The 15,319-nt window shown below is 36.8% G+C and overlaps 2 protein-coding genes and 2 long non-coding RNA genes across 4 annotated transcripts; 2 read left to right on the top strand and 2 right to left on the bottom strand.

Annotated features, from left to right (window-relative positions):
• Positions 3,893-6,401, top strand: LOC18792031 (L-tryptophan--pyruvate aminotransferase 1). Its single transcript, XM_007221527.2, has 5 exons — positions 3,893-4,015; positions 4,207-4,510; positions 5,046-5,338; positions 5,445-5,752; positions 5,854-6,401. Exons 1-5 carry the CDS (start codon positions 3,903-3,905, stop codon positions 6,060-6,062), a joined length of 1,227 nt encoding a protein of 408 aa, XP_007221589.2. The 5' UTR covers positions 3,893-3,902; the 3' UTR covers positions 6,063-6,401.
• Positions 7,654-8,720, top strand: LOC109946438. Its single transcript, XR_002269578.1, has 2 exons — positions 7,654-7,935; positions 8,297-8,720. It is a non-coding gene; the product is annotated as an uncharacterized LOC109946438 (long non-coding RNA).
• LOC109946439 lies at positions 8,924-10,416 on the bottom strand. Its single transcript, XR_002269579.1, has 2 exons — positions 10,123-10,416; positions 8,924-9,635 (listed from the first exon to the last, which is right to left on the bottom strand). It is a non-coding gene; the product is annotated as an uncharacterized LOC109946439 (long non-coding RNA).
• Positions 10,822-14,091, bottom strand: LOC18793449 (AP-1 complex subunit mu-2). The gene is made up of 11 exons (XM_007225583.2): positions 13,691-14,091; positions 13,289-13,435; positions 13,116-13,178; positions 12,851-13,027; positions 12,661-12,764; positions 12,271-12,378; positions 12,059-12,155; positions 11,833-11,930; positions 11,539-11,680; positions 11,283-11,405; positions 10,822-11,189 (listed from the first exon to the last, which is right to left on the bottom strand). The coding sequence occupies exons 1-11, from the start codon at positions 13,817-13,819 to the stop codon at positions 11,091-11,093; spliced, it is 1,287 nt and encodes a 428-aa protein (XP_007225645.1). The 5' UTR covers positions 13,820-14,091; the 3' UTR covers positions 10,822-11,090.

Here is a 15,319-nt window from a genome sequence, read left to right as displayed (position 1 = left end):
ACTCCTGTGGTCCAAGAGATCATATATAATAACATTAAATGTATTCTTTTTTTATTTAATTTCATATGGGTATAATTGAAAAATTGAACAAACTTTGTTTCATATTCCTACACAAACCAAACATGTGAAAAGAAATAAAGTGGTATTTCTTGGTTACTTTCCTAGGATTACCAAATATGGGAAATGAATCTCTATTTTCCATCCTTTAGGAAATAACATGGGAAGTGATTTCCCCTCATATCCATTCCGTGAACCAAATTAGACCTAAAGAGAAGTTGCTAGTATTCCCCTAAAAAAATAGTAATATGTGAGTACTTATATTCACATGTACATAGAAGATATAAGTTAAAATCTGACCAAATAAAAAAAAATCATGCCAAAAAATTTATACTCGATCAACCAACCTGATATATGGAGATGATGCATTAATTTGTTTATGTGCCAGTGCAAACTAATGCATTCAAATTAAAATTTTATTGGATTTTAAAGTAGTTAAAATTTCATGAACTTTATTTGATTTTCTTAAACTCCACATACTTTGATTGAATTTCATAAAAAATTTGATGAAAGTTGTTGGAATCTTATCATAGAGTTCGATAAATTTTATATAAACTTCTATAAATTGTAAATAGTGGTAGGCCATTATATTTGATGTTGGTGATGGTTGGTGATGGTAGTACAGACAATGGTGGTGGGGATGGTAGAGGCATTAATGGTGGTAGGGAGAGTGGTGGCAATGACCATGTCAAGTGGTGATGGTGACCGCGGTGATGGTGGTAACAATGAGGGTGATGGTGGTGGTGCTGGGGCTGGCGGCTGTAGCGGATATGCTTTTTTTTTTTTTTTTTTTTGGGTTCAGGTGTGCCTTTTTCCAAGCCTTAGTTGTGGGCTTCGGTTGACTTTGTTTGGGTGTGAGTTGTTTGGTGTTGAATAAGCACATCAACTCCTTCGAGTTTGATGTGTGCTTGTGGTCTTTTTGTAGGAGAGTTTGCGTTGTGGGTGCTACTAGGCCTTTCTAGACAGTGTTGACGTGACTTGTGGATATTGACTTACTTTCCTTACACACCAAGAATTCCTATTATAATTGTAATTGATTTACTTTAATTTCTGATTTCCTACTGCAAATAGATTTAGGAATTTATTATTTACTTCCCATTCAGGTTTCGTTGTATTATAAATATGACCTCATACAAGGAGAAGAATACACAGAAAATTCTCACAAACAAATATTCTCTCATAGTTTTAATATTTTAGCATGGTATCAGAGCCAGGTTCGATCTAGGGACCTGTGCTTGTGTTCTTCTTGAAATTTAAGTGCTCTTCTCCCCCCTTGAGAGGGGGGGGAGGGGGAGTGAAAGGGATATGTTTATTGACCTATCCCAATTACCTTGACATATTTCCATGAAGATGTTGCTTATTTCTTGACTCCGACGACCCCTTCTCTTCAAGGGGAGAGGAAGATTGAAGAGAAGTTGTGTCTAAGTGAATTAGCTAAAGTTTATATGGAAGAATTTATTGTTGCCACTGCCGTGCTCATGGGGTTTCGGTGTTCTGCCTTACCTATTGCCGTGCTCACAGGGTTTCTGTGTTCTGCCTTATCAATTGCTATGCTCACACAATTTCTGTGTTCTGCCTTATCTACTGCCATGCTCACAGGGTTTCTGTGTTCTGCCTTATCTACACCCGTGCTCACAGGGTTTCTGTGTTTTGCTATGTGCCCTATTTTTTAGGGTTTGCTCTTGTGTTTCCGCTGTGAACTTTGATTTAGTTTGTCACTTGTTTCACTCGTGGTTGACTAAAGAATCTTCTCTACAATTGGTGTTTCTCAAGTATGGTGTCCTGTGACTCGCTTGTCAAGTTGGGCCTGCGAAATATCTTTGCCCAACTTGAGGGGGAGTGTTGGCGAGTCCTTATTTCATTAGAATTTTGGTTACTTACCAATTATATTTTGTCCTATTGTAATAGAGATTATTTTATTTAGTGTTATGGGGGTTGATGATTTTTTCAACCCTCATAGAGGTAGCACCACCGACTCATTCTCTCATTCTCCACCAACCATCGTTGAGTTGAGTGCCCAGATGGCTCCGCTCCTATAGATGCAGACTTTTACCCCGAACCTAATCCAGAATCAGGATCCTCTTTTGACGACCCCGACCCCGACCCCGACTCCGACGACAACGACCCCGACCCCGACTCCGAAGACGACCTCGACCCCGACCCCGACCCCAACTCCGAAGACGACCCCGACCCCCACTCCGATGATGACCCCAACCCCGAATTTGGCTCTGATTCAGACCCTGATCCCGATTTCAACTCTGACTCCGGCCTCGACTCAAGCTCATATTCCGATCCCAATTCCTACTCAACTGTATCCTATGCATCTTCCGCTGCACAGATTATGACTTCTCGACTAACGACCCCGACACATGGACCAGATTGCGCATTTTGTGAAATCCGAGGATCAATTGGCGGATATTTTGACAAATGCGATTTTCAGTAAAGCATTCCACAATTCACTAGATCAGTTGGGCATTGGCGACATCTATGCACCAACGTGAGGGGGAGTGTTGACGTGACTTGTGGATATTGACTTACTTTCCTTACACACCAAGAATTCCTATTATAATTGTAATTGATTTACTTTAATTTCTGATTTCCTACTGCAAATAGATTTAGGAATTTATTATTTACTTCCCATTCAGGTTTCGTTGTATTATAAATATGACCTCATACAAGGAGAAGAATACACAGAAAATTCCCACAAACAAATATTCTCTCATAGTTTTAATATTTTAGCAGACAGATGTTTATGTCAGACTATCTTTGGTTCTGTGTGGCTTTGAGTGGAGGTATATTGTATGAGCTTGATGTTGCCGACAATAAATACCTCTATATTGATTTGTAACCTTTTTGTGGATGGTGATTTTCACCATTTTATGGGTAGTCGTAGTGTCTCTTATGGCTATTCTATTTGTATTATCCTTAGTGGCGTAATTTATGAATACAATTTCTCTATCGTTTGAAAAAAAATAAAAATTTAAACTCAACTCTATGTTGCGTGGTATTTACTCTTTCTGCCACTTAAATAGTACTTAAACAAAACAAGATAGACTTGTACTTAAATTATAATTTATATATGTCTATAGCATCTTGATGCACATGTACATTGTGTCCCAACACATGACAAATATATATTCCGTAAAAAAGCATCGGTCTTAACTTTACATCAAAATTTTAAAAAAGAAAGGTTGTTTTCGAGTTCAATTATCAATGTAATTTTTATCTTGGAATGTTTATATCCGTGTCACCATTCTATATAATTCTTACTTGAATATTACTAGAGGAAAGTTATCTGAATATTATAAGAGGAAAATAAAATCATAAAGTGGCCACATACAAAACTTCCTCCAGAATTGGAAGTTATATATTTATTTTGTTTCCAAAGTTACGATGGGAAGGGGATTTGAATCCATAACTACTTGGGTGCACATCAAAGGTCCAGGCCAATTCAAGTACTACTTCATTAGTAAGTTGGACGATATATTTAGAATTTGTTTAGGTATATCTGTGACAATTATGGAGATTTTTGGCCTATTAGATTTCCATGACTTAGTACAGCAATGAACATGCTTGATATGGTCAGATTTAATATGACCAAAAAAGACAGAAAATCCGGAAAAAAAAAATTATAATTAGGGTGCATGAACCTTTCTCAACATGTTATCCGATGCACCGAAGGTGTTCACATTTTGTTCTTATATATAAAGAGAAACACAGACGAGGAGAACCAACATTGAGAGAGAGAGAGAGAGAGAGAGAGAGAGAGAGAGAGAGAGAGAGAGAGAGAGCAAAAACTTGGACAACAATTAAGTGTGTTGTTAGAGAAACAGAGAAGAAGAAAAATGTGCGGCACAGACAGCCCTGCTTCCATTAACAAAAGCTCTTTGCCCTCTGCCAACGGCAATGGCACCAGAAGCCCTACTTGCTCGTCTGACCATGTCCTCAATCTTGAGCAGTAAGTTCTCTCTACCGTTCTTTTGCCTGCCAATGCCATCTTTCTTGCACAAATTTAAGTAATTATTATTGTGGGTTTTGTATCCTTAATCAAAACTCCACCAAGTGGGTTTAGTTAAAATTGTGTCATTAAGAATTGAATATGCATGAGGTTAATCATTAGTGTTGGTGTTTTGGATTTGGTGATGACAGGGGTGACCCAGCAGTGTTCGAATCATACTGGAGAAAGATGGGGGACAGGTGTACGATGGTGATCTCTGGGAGCCAATTGATGAGCTATATCAGCGATTTCACCAACATTTGCTGGTTTATGGAGCCAGAATTTGAGGAGGCAGTTAGGAGGCTTCATCGTGTGGTTGGAAATGCAGTGGTGGATGATCGGTATATTGTAGTTGGGACAGGCTCCACCCAGCTCTATCAGGCTGCACTGTATGCTCTCACTTGCCCTGGTGGGCCCGAGCCCGTCAGCGTTGTGTCTGCTGCCCCTTACTACTCGGTAAGCCTCCTCCTACTCATTCACATTTCATCACAGCCGTTGGTTACTGGGGGTTTCTTGGTCAATGTATAGATCTTCATCCTGTAGGCTATCTTTTCTTAAGTCAACTGAACAAGATCATCAATAGAATGCTGCTTCAGCTTCACTTATAAATTTTATCAAATTAAGCGTGTTTTCAGCCCTTGTGTTAGCTATGCAATTACTACCCGGTTACCGGTTAATTCAATTCGCAGTATAACAATATAAGTATATTATATTTCTGCGAGTTTGTGACGGGGGCGACATTATTATACGAGAAGAGTGTCGTGGAACATGCAGATGTTTGCATGGGAGGTGCGAAAGAGGCCAACATATGTGTCTTTTCGGAAACATAATCATGTTTGGGAACATGCAACAAACATATGCACGTATACCTGTGTTTTGAAACCTTGGCAATTAAATATAGTAACATGGGCATGTCTAGTTTATTAGAAGCCACCTCTTACAGTTGTGAAAAAAAACAGATGAAATATTTTTTGCTGCTTGGTGCTTGCAGTCATATCCGGACGAGACAGACTACCTTTGTTCGAGGCTATACAAATGGGCAGGGGATGCTTATGAGTTTGACAAGAACGGAACTGGACCTTACATTGAGGTTGTCAACTCCCCAAATAACCCCGACGGCACTCTCCGGGAGGCTGTCGTGAAAAACAGAGGTGATGAAGGGAAGCTCATTCATGACCTTGCCTACTACTGGCCACAGTACACACCCATTATTCGTCCGGCTGATCATGACATTATGAACTTCACATTTTCCAAAAGCACAGGGCATGCTGGCTCACGCATTGGGTAATATGATCAATCTTTGCTATTTGATCCACTTGAAAAGTTTACGTATGAGATTCAAATTAATTTTTTCAACTTGGGTTTGTGTTTTTTTTTCTCCTTCGATCAGATGGGCTGTCGTTAAGGACAAAGAGATTGCTAGAAAGATGTCTAAATTCATAGAGATGAGTACACTTGGCGTGTCCAAAGATTCCCAGCAACGAGCTGCAAAGATAATGGGGGTGCTTTGTGATGGCTATCAGAATTGCAAGTCTGCTAACAAATCTGATGATCTCTTCTTTGAGCACACCCGCCAAATCATGGCTGAGAGATGGGAGAGGCTGAGGCAAGTGGTTGAGCGCAATCAAGTTTTCTGTCTGCCTAAGTACCCCAAACAGTACTGCCTCTTCTCTGGAGAGTTGATTGAACCATATCCAGGTAATGATGATGATTAAGATTAAGATTGAGCTAACTAAAACATAATTAGGAGGTTACTTTAGTTGTCCTTTTTCTAAGTAATACATGTTTTGTGCATACAGGATTTGCATGGTTGGAGGCAAAGGAGGGGGAGGAGATAGACTCACAGAAGGTTTTACGAGGAAGCATCAAGGTACAGGGAAGGACAGGGAGGCGGTTTGGGGTTGCTGAGAAGTATGTTAGGATCAGCTTGCTGAGCAACGAAGCGGTGTTTAAGGAGTTCTTGGAGAGATTATCAACTATTAAATCCATGAGCTGCAATGGCCATTAAATTTAGTCACATCTATGATCTATCTATTAGTAGTAATGGGCAATAATAATAGTTTATATGTACTCGTCACTACACACAGTTTGATCGCACTCAGTGCCTGTAGTACTAGTCCCCCTATATATACATTTCTAGCTGCTCAGGGTGGTGACGTTTGTATCGTCATACAGAACAAATAGGAATTCCATAATTATTATTTCTATTTGCAAAACAAGGTTGTATCGTCGTAATTATGATTTACATATATACACATCTTTATAGAGTCCATTATGCATCAGCACTTATCACAATAAAATAAATAAATATGATGCTTCGACTTTGACCTATATATATATGATGCTTCGAAAATACACTTTTTTTTTTTTTTGCAGTCGTTTGGTACACAGGACTGTCTTGGCATGGACTATGCTTAGGGACTGGCTTGGCTTGGTCTAAGTTGGATAACACTTATCCTACGTTTGGTGTATGCTTGGACTAGGACTAGAATTTATTTATTTTTTTTAAAAAATATCTATATATATGTATATATGTATTTTATAATATATAAAATATATATGTATATACAGTCCCGATCTCTTGAACCACAGGAGTCCAAGAGATTGTGGTCACCCACCGTTGGATATTAATCCAATGGTTCAAAAAAGTTTTTTAAAAGGAGTGCAAGAGTGAGTGAACCGTTGAATTTACATCCAACGGTGAGTGACCACAAATCTCTAGGACCCCTGTAGTCCAAGAGATCAGGACTGTATGTATATATACATACATATAATATATATAGGTGTATATATGTATATTATAATATACATGGGTATAATACATATACATATATTTATATATATGTATGTATATTATAATATATAATATATATATGGGTATGTTATAATGATAATAATATAATATACATGTATATACGTGTATATACGTATATTATATATATGTATATATACATATACATTATATATATTATAAAATACATATGTATATATAATATATGTATAATATATGTATATATATTATATATTATAATATACATATATATACGTATATACATGTATATAATATGTGTGTATATAGGTGTATCTATATATTATAATATATATATGGGTATAATACATATATATATGAATATTATAATATATATACATATAGTATGAATATATAATGTATATGTGTATATACGTGTGTATATGTATATTATAATACATACATGGGTATAATATATATACACATATATGTATATATACTTATATATATATTACATATATTCATGTATGCTATTATTATAATATTAATATGTATGTGTATATGGGTATATTATAATAATAATATACGTGTATATATCTATATGTATTTTATATATTATATATGTATATATGTGTTTATATATATACGTGTATATATGTACATTAATATATAATATAATATATATTACATATATACATGTATACATGTATGCTATTATTATAATATTAATATGTATGTATATATGAGTATATTATAATAATATATGTGTATATATCTATATGTATTTATATATATATTATATGTATATATGTGTTTATATATATATACATGTACAGTCCCCTTCAGTTGAGGGATCCCTCAAATAGTGTTATTTGAGGGATGGGGCGCTCAACCGTTGGATATGTTTTAATGATCTTGTGTGGCTGAGATTGTTTTACATCTTTTAACCCGTTTTCTGCCAAATAGCCCGACACATCCAATGCTGGAGAAGACCTAAGGCATGCAGGCTCTCAAATGGGAATCGAAGGAAGAGGAAGAGCCCCTTGCAAGCCTAAGAGAAGACCCACTCTCTCGAGATGAAGAGATGACCCACCATTTCCAATTGAGCTTGCGAGATTTCTATTTCTATAAGGTATCCACTGTCGTGGATTTTTTTTCCTTTTGAAATCTGGGTTGTGGTCATCAATTGGGAGATGTATGAAGGTTTTTCGATCTGGGTTTGTAGATTTTTGGGTTTTTTAAAATCTGAGTTGAGATTAATCTCCATATTTAATATGGGTTTGGAAAAATTCATGTGAATTATTATTGTTGTGTTGTTCTGGTATTTGACGTGGGTTTTTTTAAAATCGATTTGAAGATTTCTACTAAAACTTGAGATTACATCTCTAGATTTGATATGGGTTTGAAAAAATTCATGTGATTTACTTATTATTGTTATTGTTGTGGGGTTATCTGATATGGGTTTTGAATGTGGGTTTTAAAATTAATTGCAGCCACACGAATATTTAAAAAAAAGAAAAGCTATTGGTGATATGCATCCAAACAGAAAATGCAATCATATTCAGTGTTGAAATAAGAATAATGTGCAGAACTTTCTGGTTGATGACTTAAAGTGGACTTCATGGAAAATGGCAAGTGCAGCTTGTGGAATACTTGGGTTTCCATTTATGTCAATAGTGCAACCATCTGAGGAGGAGCTTTGAAGGACGGAGCAAACGAGATTGATATTTTTCTTCATTATGAATCATTTGCCGATCAAGAGCTTTGAAAGAGGCAACAAACATGTTCTGGTTTTTTGTCATTATAATGTTTGTAGTCTTTTTGGGGTTGGATGTAAGCTTTTCTATTTAGATGAATAGTTGTTGGGGTCAACTTCTGCAATTTATTGAAGTTCATAATCGGCTTTCCATGATTTAATTTCATATATCTTTAATCACGGCTGATGAAGGTTTAAAGTTATCAATTTGTTGTTAGAAGTAGAAAATATATCATTCGTTCCTTACTAGCTTCTTTCACAAGGGTTTTTCCTTTTCTTTTTTTTTTTTTTTTTGGACAAAGGGCTTTTCCTTATGTGCTTGTACAGAAATTGTGGCCTACAATTCATGTTGCTAAAAAAATTCATGAACCAGTCTCGACCAGGGTACATAGCCATATAGTTGAAATCCAAGTGAACATCTTGCGCTTAATCCAAGAATCATACAACAATGAAGACAGAAAGCAACTCAATCCCGAATGGAATGAAATTTGTCAAAACAACTAAATATCGCCCAAAAGAAATCCATATGCCATATGCAATCCATATGCCTGCTCAAGTAATATCATCTAAATCAACAGCCGAGAAGCAAGCCAAGGCTTGATAGATTACCACAAACACTACATATTTTGGAGAAATAATCTTCCATTTGATACAAAGTACAAATGTAAGCAAATAAAGATGATAAGAGGCAAATTAGAAGATCATTTTATCACATAGAGAACGCAATATGACACATTGCATCAACAATTTTTATTAATACAACTAATTACAAAGTAACCAAACAAGATATACCTTAAAACAACCTTTGCTCATAGTTCAATAGAGTCGGATAAACAACAATTTAGAAAGACTTGTACCATCTAACTGACCCTAAAAAAATTTCGAACCTCATATATTCCATTAATTCTTGTCTAATAAAAAATAACTCACATCTAACTGACCCTAAGAAGCTATACGGCTTAGATAACCTTAAAATGGATCTCTGTCAGTGCAATCATACAACACCAGAAATATGTTGAACACAAGTAAAACTGGATATCTTTTGCCACTACTCACTAGGAGTTCAAAACATCATCCTGAAAAGACAAAGCAAATGAAAATAATTAATTCAATTTTATCAAGAACAGGCAAATTACATAGGTAGAAAATATGACTTTACTTACTCAAGATATATTATTACTTTGAATGAAAGCTCCATGCCAGGAAAAAATAATATTTAATATTCTTATGGCTGTAATCAATTTTAAAACCCATATCAAATATCACAAGAAGTAAATTGCATGAATTTTTTCAATCCCATTACAAATCTGGAGATGTAACCTCAACTTTTAGTAGAAATCTTCAAATCGATTTTAAAAAAACCCATGTCAGATACCAGAACAACACAACAATAATAATTCACATGAATTTTTCCAAACCCATATTAAATATGGAGATTAACCTCAACTCAGATTTTTTAAAACTTAGAAATCTACAAACCCAGATCGAAAAACCCTCGTACATCTCCAAATCGACGATTATAACCCAGATTTCGGAAGGAAAAAAAACCACGACAATGGATACCTTATAGAAATAGAAATCTCACAAGCTCAGTTGGAAATGGTGGGTCATCATTTCATCTCAAGAGAGTGGGTCTTCTCTTAGGCTTGCAAGGGGTTCTTCCTTTTCCTTCGTTTCCCATCTGAGAGCCTGCGCGCCTTAGGTCTTCTCCAGCATTGGATGTCGGGTTATTTGGCAGAAAACGGGTTAAAAGATGTAAAACAATCTCAGCCACACAAGATCATTAAAACATATCCAACGGTTGAGCGCCCCATCCCTCAAATAACACTATTTGAGGGATCCCTCAACTGAAGGGGACTGTATACATATATATGTGTATATACATGTATATATGTACATTATAGTATATGTGTATGTAGTAATAATAATAATAATAATAATAATAATAGTAATATATATTATTAGTATTACAATATAATATATGCATCTTTTACATTGGTGAACATAGGACTAGCTAATCCTCCCTTTCTACATGGGCTTAGTAGTCCCCTCCTAATGAGGTGTTTTTGGTGGGCCCGGTATTAGCAATCCCATCTAAGACTAGAATTAAATGAAACAAACATGGTACTAAATTTAGTCCAAGCCAGTCCAAGCCAAGACTGTGTACCAAACGACCCCTAAAAGTAACGGTTCAGATTAAATACAACGCGGGCACCACAATAATGTCCCTATTGAGGGATCCCAAAATTGAAAAATAAGAAATGAAAAAACAAAAAATATGACAGCCAAAATCCACCACCACAATAACCAATTCTCAATTTAACGTACAGAACAAATCTACCTTCCGGTAACCATCAACTTACAACATCGTTAGATGAACATTCATTATACAGAGACAGAAGCAACAGAACCATTCTCAACAAACCACAGATCTCAGGCAACTGGTTTTCCAAGAGGGTCTTTAATGCATCCACCAGTTTTTGAGTTTGAACCATTCAAGACCATCCGCAAATCCGGAGGATGGGGCAACTTTATATAAGCCTTAATTCATACTCGCCAGCCATGGTTATGTATCTCACCCATGGAAGAGCTTGGTATCCGCTTTTTTCAATAATCTTCAGGTAACGAACCTACAAAACCCCACCCAATTTACATAAATGTCAAACTTATCGGCTTTGGTTGGTTCTGCATCCCAGAAATAGAGCAAGCAATCAGGTGCATACCTGTATTCCAGAAACGGTAAAATATGGTATCTCGAACTTCACACGTATAGGAGCTTTTCTCTCAGGAGTTGCTTCTTCAGCTGTTATACTTGGAAGACGAAACTCTGCTCTCAACATATACTCCTAAGCAATTTGGATTAAAGACAGAGCCAATATAAAGAGGCTAAAGTGTACAGCACGGGGACAACATAATAATCTTCTTAAACTAAATATAATTTTGGAAATGAGTGCAAAGATATTTAAAATGAATCCGCACCTTGCCACCAGGAAAAGATCTTATTTTCCAGATAAGCGCATCACTTTCAGGTGCATATGCTGCAGATCCTAATGATGTCCGAACCTCAGGGTTGGTGGCATCAGATAACACAGGGACCTCAATCTCCACATTTGTTGCAGTGCTGTGCAGTTAAGTTTTCATGAGAACTAAGGGAATAAACATTAAGGTACCCAGAGAACAAAGCAATTGACTTGACTAGAGACATGATTCGGCAGCAGTAACTAGACCCAACCGTCTCAGCCTCCATACAAATAAAAGAAACTTTTCTAATACCTACGCTCCTTGAACTGACTTCTGGCTTTTACCAGAATCTCAATACGACTTTTCGAATGCCTTTCAATTTGAGCTTCAACCCAAATTAGAGGCTTAACCTAAAAGGGGAAATAATGAAAATCATTAAATGGCATGGACAGGCAATTAACAAACATCCCCCCTTCCACCACTAACCCACACACACAAAGAAAAATAAAAGACAGCATCAATAGAGCATGAGGGATACCTGTGTACTCAGCCTATATGTCATGAGATCAAAAGCTCCATCAGGTGGTACAAAGGATATTGTCCGGTCATTTTCAAACCGGGCCAAACGCACACACCTAAACCAAATTTTATGATTTAGTGCAAGGACTTGTAGCAATATTAATGATTTAAAATCTCAAACAATTGTAAGACAAACGCAAGAATTCAGATAAATCAGAGAAAGCTACATACTGATGAAATTTGATGTCTTCCAAATCAATGGCCTTCCCCTTTGTTGCTCGGCCTTGTGCCTCCAACAGAACTCTATCATTTAAGCCCAGCTTACACTCTGGCATACCACTGCAACAGGAATTCAGTAAATACTATAGTTCCCAGATGATACTCTCAGTACATTAACGAGAAGGCTAAATAGTTAAAATGTAATTGGAATTATATAAATTCACTGGAGTACACCATTCTCTTCTGGTGAAGAAAAAGTCTACTGTACAATTGTTGAGTGGAAGCAAACAACTTGAGGCTGCACTTCTCAGCTCTATAAGAGCTTAGGTGTTTGTATGAACAGAGTTGAACAGAGTTGCTCAAGCATAGATAGAAATTCACTGGGTTAGGATGGAAACACACCTCAAATAAGTTCTCATCTTCAACGCACCAACAACATCAGACCTAATGATTTGTCCATTGCTGTTGACAAGTATATTAACACTCTCCACCACATCCAGGAAAACCTGAAAATTAAATGAGAGAAAGGAAATTCATTTAGTGGTAGTTCCAAAAAAGAATAAATAATCTTCTTTTTTCCCCATGCGCCTACCTCATTCTTCTTGTAGCGTATCCCTTCACTGCGCCAAGACACCGCATTTGTTACAGCCATGGGAGGTCTCTGTGTAACTTCCATCCTGTAAGCATCAGTCTTGATAAATTCACTGAGAATCTTGGCTTCAGTATACTGAGGGTAACCAAAGTCCATCATCTCATCAAGCAACTCATACTACAAAGAAAGAACACAAAGATTGCATCAAATCACAAAATTTCATGATCAAATATAAGCCAAATAAATGGTACAAATATCTTCTTACCACAACCACAAAGTTATCTCTAAGTGATTCCTCTTCTAACTCTTCAAAGTAATGCTTGAAAACCTGTTGCCCAAGCATGGATCACCATAAAGTCAAAAAAATTCCCAATCATGCTGGCGAAACAAAACAACTACGAAAGATGAATGCAACTTATAATTACCGAAAGAGCTTACATCAACTATTCGGTGTAGAAAGAAGAGAAGACTAGCGGCATTGCAGTTCTGCCTGGACGCAGTCATCAAGTAGACATTGTTATGCTGTATAAACAAGTAGCTTACGCCATTATCATGCACAACTGGATCATGGGATTCCGGATCAACCTGAAGCACATAACGCAACCACAAAATGAAATGCAGCTATCAAGTTCTACTCTTACAAAATAGATCAAAGAAAACTTCGTTGTCGCTAATTTCAGAATCAAACGACACAAAAGGGAATAATTTATAAATAAACGATAATTCAGTTTTGTTTTCCATCGTTCTCTCAGCAACCAATCAGTTCCTCAAACAATTAAGATACAGAAAGCGCAGATGCTGTGGAAATTGAGCAAGTGAAAGTAAGAAGAAGCTTCGAACCTCTTTCTCGATGAGCTTAGTGAAGAAGCGCTCGGCTTGAACGGCGGAGACGTCGCCACGATAGTCGCGCCAGATGAGAACGCGGCCTTTGATGTCTAGGAGGAACAGCGCCGAGACTGCCCCTGCCATGAGGTCACTGGTTCTGCGTAGGATCAGATCGGCGTTGCAGAAATTGGATGCGATCTGGTTCTGATTTAGTAGCAGAGTCAATTAGCTAGAAGGAGAAGGAGAGATCACGTAGTACGTAGATCTGAATCTGAAGCTTTGGGTTTTAGGGGCTAGGGCTCGGTTCGCCATCTACTATTTCTCTTCCAACATTAACCGTCATCTTCAATCTCCCTCTCTGAAGAGTCTTGAGTTTGGAAATGGAGCTGTTCGCGGTGAATATTTGGCTCTTCCAGATGTTAGAGACCCGCGACTCTCCTCCTTCTTACGACGCCGTTTTAGGTTAAATTCTTAAATAATAAATAATAAATAATTACCACTCAAGATTTCCTTTTCCTATATTAATTGAAATCGAAAATGGGTATATAGTGACTTTATTAATTAATTACATACAAAATATTATAAGATTATGATAGAAAGCTGTTTGAATTTTTAGCTCGAGCAAAAGAGGAGTTATTTCTTCACCAAGTTCCTATGTACGGATTTTTTTCTCGTTTAATGTTACTTGTATACCTTCCTTAATATTGCTTGTCTAAAAAAATAGACATATTAACTGTAGTACCCCTAAAATTTTGGTTAAATCTCATTTTACTCCCCCCAAAGTTAAAATGGCCCACTTAACCCCCTTGACCGTAATTTTGTGTTCCACTTTATCCCCACCGTTCACACCATTCAAAAGACCATAAAAAATGTTGATGTGGCAAGGTTATTATGGTAAAAGCACCCATAGTGGCCAATTGCTGAACATAGTCAGCATCCTACATGGCACAGTAGACCCCAAAGGCTTTTAAAATCCAAATCTACGCAGCTGAAAGGGTTAAGTGGACCCCAGTTAACAATCCACTCTCTTCTTCTTTGATAAAAGGGTTTCTAAACCCAGAAAAATTACTTACCACCATTTCAAGGATTTAAATAACTATACCTAAAGAAATATTTCTCAATCTTTCTTCGATTAAAAGGTGTGAAGATGAGGAAAGATACTCCACGAGGAGAAGACTTGGCCGTTGCTGCACCTTATTGCTACTGTGGGAAGCTTGCTAGGCTACAGACTTCTTGGACAGAGCTTAACCCACTTCGGAGGTTCTTAGTGTGTCCAAAGTTAGTGGTAGGTTTTGAATTTGCTATTTTATCGAAATTTGGACAATAAATTATGAGAATGAGATGGAACTTTTGTTTGGATGCAGAGGGGGAAAAACAATTGTGGTTTTTTTTGTTTTTTGTTTTTTGTTTTTTGTATAGGTTGATATTGAATGCTTCCTCGTGAGAGAGCTCTGATGGCTTGGATGCTGAGGAAAATAAGAGAACTTGAAGATCAGATTGGGCGTGCAAGAGCAAGAGAGAAGAAGTTATGGATTGCTCTGTTTATTTCTTGGGCCTTTGTGTTTATAGTTTGGTTCGGTAATGTTGTGAAATGTAAGTTAGGCAATGTGGTATATTTTGAAAGTTAGGCAATGTGGTATGTTT

The sequence above is a fragment of the Prunus persica genome, chromosome G1 (assembly GCF_000346465.2).
Source record: "Prunus persica cultivar Lovell chromosome G1, Prunus_persica_NCBIv2, whole genome shotgun sequence".
In the NCBI taxonomy this organism is placed as follows: domain Eukaryota; kingdom Viridiplantae; phylum Streptophyta; class Magnoliopsida; order Rosales; family Rosaceae; genus Prunus; species Prunus persica.
Note: the sequence above shows the minus strand (reverse complement) of the source record. Positions and strands in the feature narration are given on the sequence as shown.